This window comes from Anarhichas minor, unplaced genomic scaffold (assembly GCF_050575085.1).
Source record: "Anarhichas minor isolate MPS153535 unplaced genomic scaffold, ASM5057508v1 ptg000136l, whole genome shotgun sequence".
Classification (NCBI taxonomy): Eukaryota; Metazoa; Chordata; class Actinopteri; order Perciformes; family Anarhichadidae; genus Anarhichas; species Anarhichas minor.
In genome coordinates this window covers 11,102,778-11,122,896 of record NW_027466582.1, presented here as the reverse complement: position 1 = coordinate 11,122,896, position 20,119 = coordinate 11,102,778, and the positions used below count along the sequence as shown (strand labels likewise).

At 42.9% G+C, this 20,119-nt stretch overlaps 2 protein-coding genes across 2 annotated transcripts; one reads left to right on the top strand and one right to left on the bottom strand.

The window, feature by feature from the left end:
* Positions 1–725: 725 nt before the first annotated feature.
* Positions 726–6,167, bottom strand: LOC142942244 (cytosolic 5'-nucleotidase 1A-like). Its single transcript, XM_076084501.1, has 6 exons — positions 5,967–6,167; positions 5,653–5,820; positions 3,662–3,791; positions 3,399–3,521; positions 2,905–3,089; positions 726–2,192 (listed from the first exon to the last, which is right to left on the bottom strand). Exons 1-6 carry the CDS (start codon positions 6,078–6,080, stop codon positions 1,827–1,829), a joined length of 1,086 nt encoding a protein of 361 aa, XP_075940616.1. The 5' UTR covers positions 6,081–6,167; the 3' UTR covers positions 726–1,826.
* An 8,098-nt stretch (positions 6,168–14,265) lies between these two features.
* Positions 14,266–19,414, top strand: LOC142941924 (synaptotagmin-14-like). Its single transcript, XM_076084053.1, has 7 exons — positions 14,266–15,145; positions 15,369–15,506; positions 16,098–16,339; positions 16,564–17,001; positions 17,743–17,923; positions 18,283–18,339; positions 19,098–19,414. The coding sequence occupies exons 1-7, from the start codon at positions 14,287–14,289 to the stop codon at positions 19,412–19,414; spliced, it is 2,232 nt and encodes a 743-aa protein (XP_075940168.1). The 5' UTR covers positions 14,266–14,286.
* Positions 19,415–20,119: the final 705 nt, after the last annotated feature.

Below are 20,119 nucleotides of genomic sequence, written 5' to 3'. Positions count from 1 at the left end.
GCATCAAGGTGGACAATTACAGCTAAACAGCACCATCTACTGCTGAGATGTACAAAGAACACTGGTGGAAAAAGGCGACTCAGATTCTTTATGTAAGTTAAAGTATCAAAACAACAATGTAAAAGTCCAATATTCAAAATTGAAATGTAGAGAAGTAGCCTATTAGCAGCAAAAATGTATTATGTATTAAAATAAAAGTACTTGTTCTTCAATGAATGCCTGTTGTCACTGATATATTATCATATCTTACATTATTAAATTGTTTGCTGATGCCTCAATATGCATGCAGCCTGTTATTGTTGTAGCTGGTTGAGTTGGAGCTCGTTTTAACTACTTTATTTACAGTTTGGTAATCTCGTCCAGCGATTTCCAAGTGGGAGACTTTTCTCTAATCTTTGCTGTTTTTGGGGGAAATATTGGATAATTTTACCTTTTAGAGCCTTGAACATTTATGTAAATTTTAGTTTAGATGAAAAATATTATTTGGAGGAACTGCCAACAACTCAGATATCTAAAACATAACAAGGAGCCCCAACAAGACTCACAAGAATGTAGTCGAGTTAAAAAGTAGAATATTTCCCTCTGACATGTAGTGGAGTAGAAGTATAAAGTATCATAAAATGGACAAAGTCAATTAAAGTAGAAGCACCTCAAAATTGTAGCTCAGTACTTGAGTAAATGTACTTAATTACTTTCCACCATTGACAAAAAAACAGACATTGAGGTTCCTCCACATTCCTTTATTCCTCTGCACTCAACACGCAAAGGCTGGATAGAAATCGCAGTACAGAAAAGTGCAATTGTACAAACATCATGTTACCGTGGACACGATTACAATCAGTTCAAAAACACCACATGATCTGTCGACATTACCAGACACGATACAGACATTTACAAACAAGTGTAACTGTAGAACTCCACAATGATGTAGAGTTGTGAAAACATTTACACATTTTTGAAAATGCATCAAATTCAATTTGCAAACATGTAGTCAGTTCTATATAAAAGCACTATAACGTGACAGAAAGGTGTAGTTATAGTGTGCTGCCTGGTAATGAGGTACAGTGCACAAGCGTTAACAACTCACAGAACATAAAGTCTTATATGGTTTGTGTGCATCAACAACAAAGACAGTAACAAAGAAAAACAGCGTCAGTGTTCCCTGTAAGCCAAAGACATTCTACCCGTATAAGTGCTCCTTTAAAAATAACAGTTGATACTAATATGCCCCAACACATGAGAAAAATTAATAACAGAACGTTAGATATTTTGAGTTGAAATTGGCTATTTTTACCTGGCTCATGATCTTTAAGTCCATCAAAGAGCAAACGCAGAAAAACTACTACAGCAGATACGTATATATTCTCCCACCCTGGTGTTCATTAGGCCAAGGACCAACAGCTAAAACCAAGATACATAAAACTACATTTGTATAAAACTGTAAAGAAAATGACAGAAGCGCAAATGTAAATGAGAACAAAAGCTCTCTGAAAAGCTGAACAGGTACACGGTAAGTGCAGTTAAAAGGCCTCGATAGGTGATCTCGAACCTGGTGTTTCTCCTCCACAACAATATTCAGTGAAATAGTTTGTGGCAGCTGGTGTAACTCTTGATTTGAAAATGCATTCCCCCACTCGTCAATAAAAACTTATCCTAAAGATATTTTATAAAAACCCAAAAATAGGAAACTTTGTAGACGGCATCAACAACTAATTACCTCAATCCTTTAAAATTGCTGGTATTCTTCTAACAGATCATTTTTCATAAATGCAAGATTGTATTTTGGAGCGTAGTGGGCATTTAATATTTCAACCAGTTTCAGGTTATTACTTTTCCTTCGCAGGCTGCTCAATGAGTTTCCCCTTGTGGTACTTCTGTCCGATCCCGTAGGGGACGTGTGCCGATATGGTTCCCAGTTCTCTGGCCCCCTCAATGTGGAACATCTGGTCGTCGAAGTAGATGTGCGGTTTGATTTTCTGCAGCAGGGGCCCTTTGGGAGCCCCGGCCAGGAAGAGAGCCTCGTCGATCTCCAGGCCCCAGTTGCGGAGCGTCTTCAGGACGCGGGCCCCGGAGCTGGCTGCGCTGCGGGCCGTCACCAGGTAGGTTCGGATGGGACAGTTCATGCGCTCGTTCTTGGCGTAAAACTTTCTCTGCAGCTTCCCCAGAGCCTCCAGGAAGCACTTTAAGGGACCCTGAAAGAGCCAAATAATCAAGTTAATTTAAAATGTTCGGAAATAAGGAACACGGGGACAGATAAACAAAAGAGGAGAGAAACTAAATGCACACACAGGAGGTCAAAAAGGATTTTAAAACTCATTTATAGCCTGCAGACATTCTCCAGAGCCTTGTTTCACCCCATACAGCTGCTGTTCTCACAGCTATTACATTTGATAACTCATCTGTTCAGTTTGTTTGCATCTTATTGTCATTACTTTTTTTGTATTTTGCTGAATTATGTTATTTATCTCTCCTGTCACTTCTGTTTCCTGGTTTTATGCTTATGTATAAATGTGAATAAATAATCCGAAACTAAAAAACTAAATTGTTTCCATTAGACGAGTCCCCCTGAGCACTCTATTAGGACTCTATCCACTGAAGGCAGATACATCTGGATGGAAAACGATGATCGTGGTCTGTGCATTTTGAGTATCTTTGAGTATATTCTTGTCAATGCTGAAAAGCTTCTGAAACAGCAATTCGGCCATCACAGCCCAATGAAACTTTTAAATTTAAATTTGTTTAAGAGGGTGAATGGCCGAGTAAAACACTGAATCGACAGTATTCAAGAAGAATTAACTTGTGAAGATCAGTATGAGGCTGTGTTTGTATCAGTATATTCTGGATGTACAGGCTCTCCATGAGGTGCCAGTGATCTTAAAGTGCATAGAAACAGGCCTCAGTTACCTGTGCGAGGGGTTTGTTCTCAAACTCCTTCTCGTGCTCAAAGAAGGAGTCCAGGCCCTGTTGCTTCACGATGATCTCGGACTCGTCGGAGAAGAGGACGGCGTCGCCATCGAACGCCACCCTCAGCTCGGTGGTGCTCAACTCACTATCCATTTCTTGAGTGAACATCGTGGCTGCAGCGATGCCTGAAGGAGGGGAGGGGGTTGGTCAGAAATGTGCTTCGGGATGTGCATCCATCGCTATGTTTGATGGAGAAAGTTTGGAGCCGTGAGTCACGCGGCCGTCTCCAACCAGCTCCTTCTCGCTGACACAGCGGCGGGTCGAGGTTTCCCTCAACAGCGTGAATGAGTCACACTCACACAGAGTCAACATGCGAGTGTGTAAATATCAGTCAAGTACAAACGCGTCTCGAGGCTGCTGAAAGCAACTCATGCATCAAAACAAGGTTGTGTGAGATAGAAATCAGCGTTATATAATCCAACAGCATCACTTACCTTCCTCTATGGCCTCTCCGACATTATCCGAGTCCTTGGAGAGGTAGAGGTTGGTCATGTAGGCCTTTAGGTAGCCTATCGGACTTTTCCCTCCGGTCATACAGAATCTCTCTATGGTCAGATCTGTAAGTATAAAAGCAAGTTGGAGGTATGTGAAAAAGAAGCCCCCCCCCCCATAGTGGGTAAGTTCTAGACTGAGTAATGATTGTGCCTGTTGCTGCAGCGCGCTAACCAATCAATGTCTGGCTTAAGGAGCAGCGTACCGTAGTGATTAATGCTGTTTATGAGGCGTACTCCGACCTGGGCGTGGTTGTTGGTCATTAAGATGATATCAAACAGCTCCTCGCTGTCCGGGTAGAGCTTCCTCAGTCGACAGTTGACGTCCATCAGCGCCTGCGTGAGAGGGCGGACCGCTTTGCATCAAACAGCCGGGATGTTGCTTCAAGAGCGTTCAACATGAGGTTACAACACAAACATTACAACATTGTGCCACAGCTGTCTTTCAATTAAGCTTTTTAAAAAGGAACGTCAACGGCATTAAAACGACACTGCAACAAAGGAATGTGCTTTACAAAGCATTACCGCCTTCATCAGGGCGTTCTGTGCATCTTTGTATGGACATGCACGACACAGCTGGATACAGACAGACTTGAATGGCCGGGCTGATAAATCACATGTTAGCGCACCACAGATATACTGGTACCAGTCGTTACAAAGTAATGTTTGAGGATATTTGGAAGCTGTGATGACTTGACACAGTTTGTCCACAGAGAGCAATAAAAAGTTCCTTTTTCCAACTGTTATCTGTACATATCCTGTCATCATTCTTATTATAAAAAAAAAAAAGATTTGAAGGATCTTTAATTAAAATGTTTGTAAAAAATGTGTCAGATTGAGATGATCAGATTTCACTATATATTTACCCATCAATTATCTGCCTTAAAAATGTTATGTTGGTCGGACTTTACTGTTGACATCACATACTAATCGACACATCTAACACATAGCGTCTAAAAATAGAAAACACACACAGCTCTCGAGCAAGAAACTTGTTAAAAAAGGACAAAATATGTAGTACATCATAAACGTTAAATCATGACGGTTGGTTATTATTGGGTCCAGACCTTTGAATACCTCCATGCTCAGTTTTTAATACTGTTCTGAAGAGATTTAACTTTAAATTTCATGGTAATTTTGGAAGCTGTAGTGTGATATTACATTTTACTGAGGAGTGTTTCTGATAAATCATGTCCACCATGATCATATCAATGAGTGTATGCAAATTATTAAAAACAGCTTTCATTATAACACAGTATAATTCAAAAGCACCACAAATGACAGCCTCTACAATGAAAAGAATGTTGAATCAACTGAACATTATAACCTTCATGAAGGTAGGATTTATAACCGGACTGCTGTATTACTCATTGATCACTTTATATCCAACATACAGGCAGGAATACTTTTGGAGAAAGCCAAAACGATGCACTAAACCCACAGTGTCTGTTGCCAGCTTGTGGTAGCAGGAATGTATGCTATGTCACTGGAGTAGGAATACAAGTTGATTCTGCAATCACTCTTCTCCTGATGCTCCTCTATTCCAGGGTGATAACTTCTGTGAAAAAGTTGCTGAACGAGTTCAAGAGTGCACAATCACAGGAACTGAACATCAATCAACCTTTACAGGAAGTTGTACAGTAGTTTTTCATCTCCTTCAATCCTAAAAATGTTTGTGTTGTCTGGCTGAAGAATGGTGTGAATTAATGACTTGTATGACTGAAGGAGAATTAAGCAGATTTTAAGGCAAATAGTTTTTGATAGGGATTTTACTAAGGTTATCCTGGCACTGCGCATGTCCTTCTTAAAGAGACATTTTTCGCTTACACGTGTAAGCGAAAAATGTCAGATCGTCAGATCCAGTACAATCATAAAACTGTAAGTTTTATGATTGTACTGGATCTGACGGGGCCAAAATTCAAATACTTTACTTGACTTATTGAGGTGTGGCCTGATGTGTAACACGGCTTTCAAACCACTGTATTTGTGGATGCAGGGGTTCAAACTGACTCATGTTGTCCCTTAACAGGAAACACTGCAGTCTTCTTACAAAGCGAGTTTTTCCTGGTGTGGCCTGAGGCAACAACGTGCATTCAGGTGACGCAATAACGTTACATTCCAGGCACCACGCCCTGCAAACGGAGACCTTACCGCAGGTTAACACTACTGTGGGGGGGTCGGGGGGGTCCAGACCTACCTTGACGAAGGGGAAAGCAGCTCCTGGCTTCAGCGGCTCTTCTTCATGCTCCACCTGATAAGCCACGTACTTCTCCAACCCTTCGTCCTCGTAGATCTTCCTCTCTGCCACCATGTTGAAGAGGGTGCGAGACGAGACTGCGATGGTGACAGCATACCGGGGTTTGGGCTGCGAGTGGATGGGAGGGGGCGCAAGAAAGAAAGTGCTATTGCAGCCTTGTCTGCACTTAGAAAGTCACAGAATTGTGTGCAAGCAAGTATGTGCAGCTAACACACAAGACCATGGTAATAAAACGTTTCAGCAAAAATACTCACGGGTCTCGGTTTGTTGGTTTTGAGGTTGTCAAAGAAAGCTTTGGCCGCGGTCCAGTCTTTCTCCTCTCCGCCGTCTTCAGTTGGAGCCGAATCGTTTGGTTTGACTTCACACATTTTTATCAACTTTGTAAGTCTTAAAACTTAATAAAAAAAAACCCGATTAAATGTGAGGCAGCTGATGCTTGTAAACTTTGCGGAAATGTGTGTCCACGAGTAGTGACGTCGGCAGATCCCTGGCATTTGATTGGCTGGTGAGGGAGAGACAGGATAATAGGACGTCCCCTGTCTACACGGTTCAGGTTACTTTTGTTTTGATGTGTTTTTTTTATTTTTGTGCTGGGCCCCTTAGTTGTAAAAAATCAATGCAACAGCGTACTATTATATTTGGCAATTAGTGTGCTTCGCTTATTCCCAGATTTAAAAAAGAAAACGAAATATGTAGGAATAAAGACTCTGTTTTGTCTCCCCTTCTTTCTTCTGAAATAAATAATAGTAATCAAGTAACAACAAACAAAGAGACAAAAAACAACAACTCTAAACTAGGAATATATAATTAACACATCACCATCATCCCCACTATAACCAGTGGTGGAACAGGTTCTCAGATCCTTAAATTAAAGTCCCAATAGAGTAAAAAATAGTTTTGACTCTAGTTTAAGTCAAAATTCCACATTCATAATCATTGTTAAATAAAAGTGCTGAAATATTATCATTAAAACGTACTTAAAGTATCAAACTAAAAGTATTGTGCAGTAAAATTATATATTATCAAATAAGATTGTTAATCCTGATGCATTGTAGCAGAATAACAACAACTGAATTTTGGCCTCTGGGCATCAGTAGAGGCTCATTTCATCCTTTTTATCCCACAATTTGAAAAATATGTTGAATATTAGGCCTAATAGTTTACATAGTGCTTCTGATATTGAAATAGTAAATGCCTACACACACACACACACACACACACACACACACACACACACACACACACACACACACACCGTCCACTGGCACATGAATGATCTCCCTCCTCCATCACACCCCCAACACTTGGTAGAGTCCGGGACGGAGCATCATGGCGATTGACGGTAAGTACTCGGTCTCAGGTGTCCTGCGGGACTCGTGTGAAACTTTGCTCGGGACGGAATGAGAATGATGTTTGTAAAAAAAAATAATAATAATCACGTTTTATTCAGAATGTCTGTTATGCTGAGAGCAGTTTCTGCTTTAAATTACGCCGTGCCGCAGTGCTCCGGAGCTGGGACAGCTAGCGGCACGAGGCTGATGCTGTGAAGTGCGGACACCCGCGCTGATGCAGGAATGTTGTGATCCCTTCATGGGATGCGCGCGTGCTCTCTCAGCCGCGTGAAGTGATGCTAAAGTGGACGCGGATGAAGACGGTCCCGGAGCTTTTGATTGACCCAGTCACGTTTGTGCAAAAATATTCGATTGAGACACGCCCGTGACAGAGATTAAATATAAAATAATATGAATATTTATTTTGGGCTTCAACCGAAAAATCACAGCAGGCTGCTACTAAGCATCACATGACAACTTTGTTTTACCACTGTAAAATAACTACATCACCTGGCGGATGAATATGGTGTATTGTTATCGATAATACAATAAAATAACGGCTTGAGTTAGAAAAGCAATCGCTGTTGTCAAATAACCGTTATTTTTCGTGGATACACGTGCTGTTGACATTCTCGCTAAGCTGCATGGGTAATGTGTCGGCTACAATCTCCTCAAGGTTTTAGTGAAAGTGACCGGAACACACATGACACCGAGCAGCGTTGAAAAAAAATGATGCAGTCAGTGTGAAGAGTAGGCGCGTGCCTTGCCCTGTCCCGTCATGGGCACTGTTCTTTATTATGTCACGTGCAGCCATACGTGCAGCAGTGTTTGTTGATACACGTCACCTGAGAAAGAGAGAGGGGGGGGCTTTATAAAGACATATCGGTGACTCACCAGTGGTAAAGGAATACATATATCTGCTATAAATACTCAATCTTGAATTAGTCCATATATTCACACAGCAATGGTTTATTCTTGAAAGTTGGAATATATATTATCATTTAAAATAATCAGAAATATGTCTTCAAAGGTATTTAACCATCATCCATTGGGCTCCCCAGACCCCAGAGCCCTCAGGTGCTTCATTCTATCATTCCAATTTTTCAAGACTTTATCAATCAATTTGCTCCTGATTACTTCACATCATTGTTTCTGTCTTAGTTAGTGCTTTAAAAAAATATTGTACAAAAGCACCCAATTGCAGCCTATGCAGTTTATAGGTAGATAACATGTTTGTTGTGGGTCCTAATTCAAAGTATCACACATATCAAGGGGATAGGGCACTGTGTTAGTCATTTTAAAGGAGACAGACGCAGATTTCCTCATGGGCTCTTTATATTTTCCTGTTACACAATATGCAAACTAACTGTAACTTTCGTAAAATGTTTAGGTTTGTATGTAATTGTGTTGGTAGGATGAAGATTAAATGTGAATCCAGTTAACCTAGATGACTTTTCGGAAGAATCACCTGAGAATAGATTTCTCTCTGAACTCATTTTATTTGTTTGATGGCTTCAAAAAAACAGGCCGAGCTATTTTTGCAGCTTGAAGCTTGCGGTTTTACTTTAACCAATTACAACACCGTCACCACAAACAAGCAGTTCAGTGCTTTGATATTTGAAACTCATACAAGTAGAGTTGGCCTACTCAAAAAATAATGCTTCATATGGCTGAAGAGGTACACACTCAAAATAATCGTATTACCCTAATACTGTCAAAAGCCCTCTTGTAAGCATACCTTTGATTTTAGGGATATCAGTGACCAGTGTTAAACTGATTGCTACATTTTGGCAAGCTTTTTGTCTGTGAAAGAATAGCCGACAGACAGATCCTCTAACATTTAGTGTCCAGGGAGTGTCTGTCTGCTGTGTGACATAACACAGGTCGGCCTTTCTCTGCCTCTGTAGATACCTGCATCATTAAATACTGAGGCGACGAGCCAAGAGAGATAGTGTGTGAATCAAGTGTCAGTGTCCCTCATTAAGTTAAGCCTCAGTGGGATTGTGAAGGAAATAATGGAGTGAAAATAGTAAAAACGTAACGTATTTCCAGATAATGCAATGAGATCATATTAGTTGGTGATAATTAGGTGAAACATAACTTTAACTGATGATATCCAAACCGGTTGGGACATTGAGTTCGGAGGTCATGACTTTGTTATTTCAATCTGGGAATTTAACACATTGAGTATATTTTAAAGAATGATTTCACCATTTTTAGACTTTTCATAACTATATTCCACTACTTGTAGACCAATAAATACATACATACATAATTCAGTATTCAGAGAACATTTCGACCTTCATGCTAGGAAACACAATTATTCCTGAATTATTACTTCTTATGAAATATGCATTGACGTAATGATCACTGCATTTAATATGAATAATGTATAACATGAATGGCCTTCATCACAGTTATGACCCATTCCGAGAGATTTATTCCACTGAAACATGAGTTCTGCTTTTAAGATGGTTACAGATAGATAACAGTGTACTTAAAATAATAATAATGTTAAGTTGTTTTCAGTACTTTACCCATGAATGTCCACACTATTTTAAAGGAATACCTAGACATTTTCAAAATAGCACTTATTTCTCCCTCTTTCTCTACCGAGATGAGAAGATTGATGCCACGCTCATATCTGTCCATTAAATACTGTATGAAGCTGGAACCAGGAGACTGTTAGCTTAGCTTAGCATAAAGACTGGAAGTAGTAGGAAACAGCTAGCATGGCTCTTACCAAAGGTGAAAAAAATGCCTATGGGCATCTCTAAAGCTCAATAATTAACACAGCCAAAAAAAGTACTGAACATAACTCAAACAAAAACTTGGGATTTTTTTCACTTTGGCTTCTGTATGTTTGTAGGCGAGCTGTTTCCTTTGCTTCCAGTCTTCGAGCAAAGATAAGCTAAGCTAACCGGCTCCAGGTTTACAGTGGTTTCACAAATATTTTACAATATTTTTTTTCCAAATACCTCCCTAACTTGATGTTCAGAATTAACCATTTCATTGGATTGAACTTTTTTTTCTCTGTTGGTTCCAGCTCATCAGTTTTATAGTTGTTGGCATATCCATCTGCCAGCCTCCCAAACCTGAGGCATGACCATATGTTTCTACCGTAGCCTACATGGAATCATATTTATAACTTCTGACTCCAAACTTTTTCTCTCTCTCTCTCTCTCTCTCTCTCTCTCTTTCTCTCCCAGGAGGGGGGAGGAACTGTGGTGTTCATGAGCTCATCTGTGCCAGACGAGGTAAGGCCGTGTTTCACGTTGCAAATTTGCGAAAGAGCATATTTTTGTTTGTGTTTGTTTTCATTCGGAGCATAATGGCGTTCGTGCTCGGCCGTACTCCGCGACATCGCTTTAAAAGCACAAAGATTGCTATGTCCAAGCATTTAGCTCTATTCCTGTGAATGTTCACTGAAGTTTGGTGAATAGAAAGTGTCTCAATATGGACTTCACAAAGCATAATGCCTGCGTGTGAATTATGCATGGCATATCAAGTTTTGGTTTACTTCAGCAAAAGAAGGCAGCTGTGTGTTCATGATTTATTCAGCGTGGAGGTTTTGTTTCGTATCAGAAGCCCATGTGTAAGCAACATTTCCACATCGCCTACTTACTTTTTAAACAAGCATGCCCCACAAAGTAGAGCCAGGTTAAGTATGCACTGGTCTAACAACTTAAAAGTGGGATAAGTTATTACATTAATGAATTAGTGACGGCTAACACAACAGAAGGATTTGTTTCCCTTGTTCTTATGTCACAAAAACATTTGATCTAAATGAGCTCACGTTTCCTCCGAGGTTATTATTAATTTGCTGTTTGCACATTGAATGGTTCAGTGGCTGTGTTGTCATGTTTATTAGTCAGCTTACTGGAGTCATTACCTCGGAAAAAAAAAAAAAAAAAGAAGCTGATTGAATCCCGAGGCTCATTTCAGAGTCCTGGGTTCAGCCTCAGCTCATACGCCGTAAAAAGAAAAAAAATACAGATTCATTTTCTTGTCTGTTCTTTTCAGACACACAATTCGTGGATGCACACACTCAGAGAGAAAGGGAAGTGGCTGCGGAGGATCCACTTTAATCTGTTCAAATAAACATCAGGCTTTCCTGAGAATGATGGGTGTTATATAAAAAAACAAGCGACGGCAGGGTGAGCTGTTGCTAAGGCTTGCTGCCGCTCCACTTTCCAGTGTACATTGGACGGAGGCCTCCGGTTACCTCAGGTGCCTAAATTATTCAGCTGTCGTTGACATTTACAGAGCGGGGGCCGTGTATGAAGCGTTATCACACCCGGGGCACAGGGCCACGAGCTGTGTATATTTCGGCTGCAGAGGTTCATTCGGGCACAATCGACACACACAACTTGTTTGCAGTGAGAGTTGATAGGTAAGCCTGGCAAGTGCTGGCCGGGGACTGGGATTTATCACATGTCGGATTACTTCAGAGCAGAGACAACTTTGTTTCTCCCTCTTCTTAGATCGTTTACTATCTATAGCAGCAGAAATACTGATAGTGCTTTTTTGGGGAACAGCTGGCTTTAAAGAGGATATCCGTTTGGAGAAGGTAAGCCTCTGCCGCCACGTCGGAGCTCTTATCTCTCTCCCACTTCTCTTGCCATTCTTGGGGAATTTAGCATTCATTACTTTGGCAGTCGGCAGCAGCACATAGTTGTCAGGCTGCAGTGGTCTCTGCCTGTTGCCATGGTGAAACAAGTCCATCCATAAGTTCAGTCTGTAGTCAGGAGGGTTGAGAAACTATGTCTCTCTTCTACTCTCTCCTCCTCTCGCATTCGTGCTCTGCAGTACCAACACCAGTTTTCACACTGTTGACCAATTTAATCAGTCACAGGTGTGTTAGAAATGAGCCCCTGCTACAAAACACACCATACACCATTTGGGTTATTGCTGTGGTTCAGTCTCAGCGCTCTCATCAGTATCTTTTCCAGACATGGCAAGCAGCAAAAAAAAAAAAAAAAAAACCTCCCTCTGTAGCTGCTCAGCATCACACAGGAGGCAGACAAAGTGAGCGACTGGCTGGTGAACACAAGCTTTTATCAGTTGAAGACCCAGATATTTCCCTCAAGAGTTGGTGGCGGCCAAAAGAGACCTGAAAGATTGGACTAAGGTTACTATTGCGGTAGTAAGCTATCCGCCTGGACATGATAACATGTGCAGCACATGGGAGAGCAAACACACACTTTAATCGATTCCTTACAATTTGGTTGTTGTGGTTATAAAAGGAAGGGTTAGGAAAGACACCCCTCTCCAATGTCTTTAAATGCAAATTATTGCTCTACAGCACCATGCTCACCACCTCAACATGTGGAGAAGTCCCCAGCTTGCCTACGGTTGCTAAGCTATGATTGGACAATCGCTGCTCATGGAAGGGGTTTAGTCAACAGTTAATATAAAACACCTGTGTCGTGTGTCTCCCGTGAAACACTAAGGGATTCATTGTTGAATATGTCCATATCAAAAAACTGTGTTATGTGGCTCAAGAAGGACTTAAATTTAAAATCCAGACGCGCCACGTCGCGGCCTCGCTTGCAGTGTGCTTCATTTTACAAGCTGCCCTTTCCGGCGTGGTCTTTAGAAATAGCCCACAGCTTCATGCCTGCCGTTGTCTTCAGCTAAACTGCGTTGTAGCGTATTAAGTGCAGGCCCAGTGCGGTTTGGCTGGTTTACCGAGTTCTACGTTTCAGTTAGATACAGCCCCTTTGAGGCTCTCATAAAAATAGCACATCAGCAGCGCGGGGCTGCATGGTTACATGAAGTATGGTTGGCCTACATACACTGCTGTAGATTGTATCTGTTATGCCTTTGAAGTGGAACAAGCTCCGATTGTTTAAAAGCACAATAGCTAATGCTGACCCCCCCGACTGGCGAGGTGACATTTTAGGAGTGTGATTACCAAATAGAATGCGTATCATCAGATGGATTTATTTGTGGTATCAAAGTAGAGCTGTTTACAGCCTTAAAAGCATTTTCTTTTAGCTTGCAGCCATCTCTGTTTGTTTTTATTTATAGCATGGTCTTTTCTTCAGAATAAAAGACTTCAATAATCAGTATTATGTTTTTTGTTTTCTCTCTTCTCTGTCCCCCCCCCCCCCCCTGCAACTCTCTCCTTCCCTCCCTCTGTATTTCTGTTCTTGTCCTCCTCAGTCTCTCCTGAGCTTCTGGGTGTCCTGTCTTCCATTGCAGCCTTCATGGCGTTGATGGCTCTGTTTTTTCTTTACCTCAGCAACAAGCTGTCAGTGGAGAGTCCGGCAGATCTGTCACATCTCAGTGGCTATAAGAACAACAAGCCAGGTACTCAACACACACATCGATCTACCACAGTGGCTGCATTTACACACTTGAGCTGGGATAGCAGTGCTCCCAAACCAAAGAAATATCTCACAATAATATACACAATTTGTTCCACCATAAGCGGGCTCATTGTATGTTTGTATGCTCAACTGTGCAGCTGTATATCTGACTGTGTATTGTCTCCAGAATAAGCCAAAGTGTGTGTTCATGTTTGTATGATTGATTCATAATTCAGATTCAGTTTTTATGAACAAACAATAACAACTTTAGAGCCACCATTTCTACAGATGATTTGCCTCATTACAGTATCAGTCATGCAATATTATTAATATTATAAGCTGCTTCCATAACAGGACAGTCGCTTCTTTTACCGTCCCGTCAGATTAGCTCACCAATTAATAAACGCTACAATCAAAAGGAGTGCTTCCTCGCTCCAAGAGCCTCGCTCCTCCTTCCTCAATGATGGCTGACCTTGATTCATTTCTGGCTCGCGGGCCGGAGGACGGAGGAGCGAGGAGCGGAGGAAGCATAATCAAAGCACCCCGAGTCGGAAATGTGAACAGAGAACTGTGGAAAACACGGAATGTGTCATGAATGTGTAAAATCAAAGTTAAGTGGAGGCTTCACTCCTGACAAAACTGAAACCATAGAATTGATATTTTCTTTTCTTTTTGCAGTGCAGCATTGATTAATGTACATATTATTATTATACTATTATAATGTCTGACTACAGACACTGTGAGAAAGCTCTTGTTACCAAACATGTATTATAATCTTTACAATCCCCATGTTGGTTTGTATGCACGTGTTGAGCTCAGCACACACTGTGATGCTAGCGCTACACCCTTCTAACGACCACATGTCCGTGTCAGCGCCTCTGATGAGGTAATCTAGCGGCCAGCGTGGTGACGGGATCCCCGGCTGAGAGATGGCCTTCTTCAAGAGCTTCCAGCAGAACCTCCCGTCTGTCAACATTTCCTCCCTCTTGGACTCGGTCACCAGCCGCGTGGATGACCTGGCCAACGCCGTCAGCGACGTCACGTACGCTGTCAGCGACCAGCTGACGGAGCAGGTCACCACTATCATCAGCAAGGTGCAAGACGAGGAAGATGGCGAAAACAGTGGCCAGGAGTCGGGTCAGATTTCCACGACACAGGAAGGAGGAAGCAAGGCCGGCAACACAGCCTCGAAGACCAACCGGTCCGGTGATGCTAACGAGGCCGAGAGCAATCCGAGCCAGCTGGAGTGGGAATGGAGGGACGGATGCTGGCGAGTGAAAAAGACAGAAGCCGAGTTAGCAGAGGAAGAGAAGAGGAAGAAGGAGGAGAGGGAGCTGCAGGAGAAGAGAGAGCAAAGGAGAAAAGAAAGGAGGGAAAAGCAGCTGGAGAAAGAAGCCATGGCACAGAAAAACAAAGAGGAATCCCAAGATGGAGCGCAAGAAGAGGAAGCCCACGCTTTAGAGAAAAAAGACAACAGTGTCAGCGGAGACAGCTCCACCGCTCAACCACCTCCATCACCTGGTCCTGAGACTGAAAGCGGGTTATCAAAGCAGAAAAGGCCGGAAGATGAAGAAAGGGTAGAGGCGGCGGACAGCCTTGAGAGAGAGGGAGATGACGAGGAAGAGGCCGAGCTGTCTAGATCTTCCTCAGCAGTGAAAAAGAAAAAGTCGGACAAGAAGAAGAGGAAAGGAGCAAAGGAGAGTTCGAAGAAATCGGAAGAGGCCTCAGATGTGGAGGAGAAGAAGAAGAAAGGGAAGAAAAGCAAGAAAAAAAAAAAAGGAAAACAAGGTTAGATGGTGTGCTGCTTCCATTTCACCTGCTGGGTCTCTTCTTCTTCTTCACTCTTTGGAATCATAACCTGAAGTTCTTACCCTAAAAACTCAGCTCTCCAGAGTGCTGCGTGCCACTTTCAGCATCTGCATCTTTGTTCTTGCCTCACTGCACATAATATGTTTTTTGTATAAGATAAATGAAATGTGTGAACAAGAGTCTCTGTGTGTGTTCTCTCCAGAGGGAGTTTTATCAGACAGCGAGGAGGACAAAGGCCCCGAGGCTGTGGCCCAGCAGAACACCACTTCCGCATGGAGCAGCAAATGCAAACAGTCCACTGAGCAGGGAGGCTACAGCAGCGAAGCCTCCAGCGAACGGGGTGAGAGTGTGCATTGTTCTGCAGGAAACTTTATTTAACCGGGAGAGGTGAGCGGAGCAACACATGCACGGTAGAAACGAAAGGTTACAAAATACAAGACGCACTTTATAATGAATGAGATCAAATGTGAGGGAAATAATTAAAGCACATAACATAAAATGATTGCGTGAGATTGATCACAATAATCTGTGGTGGACGAAGTATTCAGATATTCTACTTCAGCGAAAGCAGTAATACTACAGCAAAGACAAAAACAAGTAAAAGTCAGAGATTCAAGTTAAAGTACAAACGTGTCAAAATATACATCAATCATCAATTGACAAAATGCCGGGGTGTTCCATTAGTTGTCGTTAAAATGTCATTGGACCTACATGCTGATCACAGAGAGTTTGAACACCTCTCGGCTGTTTCAGTTTACCAGGATGGACTCACCTGTGGCTCCGGCACAGTTTAAGAGGTTTTAACCTGACTCTGCGGTCGACTGTATGCTGCATGCTTAATGAATATTTCTGCCGAGCACAGTACGTCTCCAGTAACACACCTCTTCGTATCGCATTCCCTCCGCATCCCGCTCTGTCACTGTCGTGAAAGCAGCCAACAGGATCCAGAGAATAAAGAAAAATTCCTCCGTCAGTGAGCCACAGCCTCCTCCGTACCAGGACGAGGGCCCGGCGGCGCGCGTGTCCTCTCGTTCCCGAGGGGTCAGGAGGGGGTCGTCCCGCTGTGCCAGTGAGGCCAGCGAGGCCAGTGTAGACCAGGACACCGAGAGCTACCTCAACAAAGGCTGTGAGGAGGACATACCCAGCGACAGCACCGCTGTGCTGGGACCTGAGGTGAGATCAAAGCTGCTGTATGCTCTTTAATTTCTTAGTTTATAGTAGAAATGTATTTATATGTAGTTTATACCTGCCCTGTAGTTCACCATAACTATAGTCTCTTGGGGACGTAACTGACTATACTAATACTATTCAGGAACAAGAGTAAGTTGATGAAGGTCCCTCTAACACTTCAGATTCCCTCCTCTTTCATACTCTGATTCTCTCTTTCCTCCGCTCAGGACGGCTCCGGTCCTCAGCTCCCTACTGCCTACGAGCCAGAGCCACTGGCCAAATACGGCACGCTGGACGTCGCCTTCGAGTACGACTCCGGCGAGCAGTGGTTGGCAGTGACTGTCACTGCGGCGACAGACATCCCCGCTCTCAAGCAGACGGGCAACATCGCATGGCAGGTCCACCTGGTCCTGCTGCCCACCAAGAAGCAACGGGCCAAGACCGGCGTGCAGAAGGGTCCGTGTCCTGTCTTCACGGAAACATTTAAGTTTTCCAGAGTGGAACAGGAGGCCCTGGGGGACTACGCTGTTCGCTTCCGCCTGTACAGCATCAGGCGGATGAAAAAGGAGAAGGTCCTGGGAGAGAAGGTGTTCTACCTGACTAAGCTCAACCTGCAGGGGAAGATCGCTCTACCTGTCACCCTGGAGCCGGGCTCTGAACTCACAGTGAGAACACTTTGTGAATTTCTATCTCGCACTGTGCATAGTTATATCTGAAGCAAGACACTTTTCATAATATATTAATCCTCTCTAGGTCTATTAAACCTCCACTTCCTCTATTCAATTTGAAATGTCTTTATTTCAAATCCAAATAATATTCAATTTACCATAATGAAAGACAGAAATCACATTTGAGGAGCTGGACCCACACACGTTTGTCCTTTTTTTGTGGGGATTATCAAAATAGCTAATTTCCTGTTGATTGATAATTGACTAATTAGCTGACGTTCAAACAAGATTAAATTATTTAGTTAAAGGAAGCAGTTTCACTGCATCATCAGATGCACTTTTTCAGTGAGACCTTCACACATAATGTCAAAAGATATCGATCAGTAGATGGACGTAATAAACTATAAAAAACAATCTTAGCACAGAATCTTCTACTTTCAGTACTTAATATATAGTTGCATCAGTAGTTGTCATGCCAGGTCGTCAGGCAGATTAGAACATCAAATTACAAGAAGCTAAGAAATCTCTTAGTCAAACACTCTGTGAGGCTCTCCTTGAACTGACTGTTAACATGCTAATGTTTAGCAGCTTAAAAGTTTAGCATCTAAACATTTGCTAATTTGCACACAAATACAGTCAAAGTACAGCTAGCTAGATGTAAAGCCAGTGGTTTAACAAATGTATTCTTCATTCTGAAGTACTTGTTTGACTAACTCCCTGTGTGTTTCCTCTGGCCAGGGTTGCGGCTCTGTGGTGAGCGTTTCTCGCAGTGCAGGAGCTCTGTCCTGCCGCTCTACTGAAGACTCTTCCCTGCCAGAGGTCCTCCTGGGTCTCCTCTACAACTCCACCACGGGTCAGTTGTCGGCTGAGGTCATCCAGGGAAGCCACTTCAAAACCACAGCGTCCGACAAACCCGTCAGTACGTACAAAAGTACCCATGTTAAACCGTTTTCATTCTTGGGGTTTGTGTCCAGCTTGGTTTGAGGTGCTGAGTGGCGATGTAAGTTTTCTTTTCCTTTGTGGAAAGTGGGCTGACACACTAAACAGATGGGCAAGACTCCCAGCAGCTAACAAATGGTGCACCATTACATTGAAATATGAATTGGCAACAGCACCAGCTTTTTAGTAACCGAAGTGATTAAAGCCATAATGCTGGAGCAATTGCTGCTTGTCAGAGTTCCCGTGAAAGCTGACCTTCTGGTGTGTCTCACAATCTTTAAACTGCTTCCTGTTTTTCTTCTTTCCACCTTTGTGTGCCGTGGTGTGTGTGTGCCACAGACGGCCTGTTCTGTTGTATAAAACACTTCGTAGGGGGGCAACTTTATATCATGAGAGGTAAGTCAGCAGTGAATTACTTGTAATCGAATCAGTGTTAGGAGTCTTTGAATCACGTGTAGATTAGAAGGTTTTGACCCCAAACATCACGTATTTGCTCCGTTGGATTAAGTTCTGTTAATGCGCAAATAAATTATGAAACCTCAAAATATTTGGGTCGTTTATCCAAATTTCAGAGCGACACTTTTTTTTTTTTTTGCTACTTCTACTCAAAAATTTAAAGTAGTTTCATATTTCACCCACAGATATGAGAGTTGTATCGATTTTGAAATCTAATCTCGGCAAGAAGACATGTTTTCCAAAATGCTGAACTAGTCTTTTAACAATTACCCCTTATAGACATCATATATTTTAGGTTCCAGTTGTATCTTATATGTGTATTATTTTGTCATTGTAGTCTAATACAGCTCTATATATATGTTCATATTTGTGTAACTTAAACGTAATTATTTAATAATATATAATTCAGCTTTGGCAATAGTGTAACCTAAAAATGGAACATTCGTGCCAGTACGGCATATTTGAATTTGAGAGACAGACATGAGCCTTTCGGCCGGAACCGAACCCGAGCCACTTAATGATACGTAGCTCGCTCTACCCGTTGATCCACCAGGTCACCCCTAAAATGTCATTATCAATGCTGTAAAAAAAAAAATGTGCGCCTGAATAAAACCTCTGCTGCACAGTTTGTTGCAGCTCTGATATCCCACCGCTTGATGGCGCTCTCTCATCGCTCTCTCCCACACACCTCCTTGCAGACACCTACGTGAAGCTGACCATGCTGGACTCAAAGGGGAAAGAGATGTCCAAGTGCAAGACGGCCGTGTGCCGCGGCCAGCCCAACCCCACCTACAAGGAGACCTTCTTGTTCCAGGTGGCGCTCTTCCAGCTGTCCGAGGTGTCTCTGGTGCTGTCGGTGTTCTGCCGCCGAAGCAGCATGAGGCCCAGGGAGAGGCTGGGCTGGGTCTCCCTGGGCCTCAACAGCACCGGCGAGGAGCAGCAGAGCCACTGGACAGAGATGAAAGCGGGGGAGGGACAGCAGGTCTGCCACTGGCACAGCCTTACCGACATATAGGGGGAAGATTTAGGAAGACTGACATTGACATCATTCCCTGGACGGCCGGAGTCTGTGGGGAGCAAGAAGCACCTTGTGAGACGTGTGTGTGTGTGTGTGTGTGATATGTGTGCGTGTGATATGTGTGTGTGTGTGCTGCATACAGGTGTGAGAGCGGGCATGGGTTCCCCGGTCTTCACTGCCAGGGCCGTCATGCATTAATCCCCTTTAATCTGACTGACTTTATTGGTGGAGGTGGAGGCGTAAACACCAGCGCCAGCCTTTTTTTATTGACACACAGAGGCAGACTGAAAATGAATTGCATTATAATTACTGAACAAACCAAGAACAGGAGGTTTTCCAGTAATGCTGCCTACAGCGAGATCTGCATGTACACCAACTGTTTACAGGACAATGCGAAGACACTTCCAAACATTTCCCGTCTCTGAATCTTGGACCAAAGAGCTCGGTCCGTGACTAGCAAGACTCCTCCCCGTCTCTGCTGGGCTTCTCTGGACTTCAGCTGCCACCAGCATACCAGACATTTCTCTACTAGTCATAGCTATTGACAGAAGAGGAGGCAATGGAAACAAAGACTGTTACAAAAGGGCCTATAAGATGCTGCAACTATGCTTACAAGCAATGCTTTGTACAGTTTGTTTACATGCACATGCCATTATGCAAGATCCTTTCATCGGTTTCCCCTTTTATGTTTTTCGATTATCA

Excerpts from the sequence above, each read along its gene's own strand:
- LOC142942244 (XM_076084501.1), bottom strand. The coding sequence starts at position 6,080 with ATGTGTGAAGTCAAACCAAACGATTCGGCTCCAACTGAAGACGGCGGA. Across the intron at positions 5,821-5,966 it reads AAACCAACAAACCGAGACCC|CCCAAACCCCGGTATGCTGT; the intron begins GTGAGTATTTTT and ends ATCCACTCGCAG. Across the intron at positions 3,792-5,652 it reads CTGCTTTCCCCTTCGTCAAG|GCGCTGATGGACGTCAACTG; the intron begins GTAGGTCTGGAC and ends CCTCTCACGCAG.
- LOC142941924 (XM_076084053.1), top strand. The coding sequence starts at position 14,287 with ATGGCCTTCTTCAAGAGCTTCCAGCAGAACCTCCCGTCTGTCAACATT. Across the intron at positions 17,924-18,282 it reads AGCGTCCGACAAACCCGTCA|ACGGCCTGTTCTGTTGTATA; the intron begins GTACGTACAAAA and ends TGTGTGCCACAG. Across the intron at positions 18,340-19,097 it reads GCAACTTTATATCATGAGAG|ACACCTACGTGAAGCTGACC; the intron begins GTAAGTCAGCAG and ends ACCTCCTTGCAG.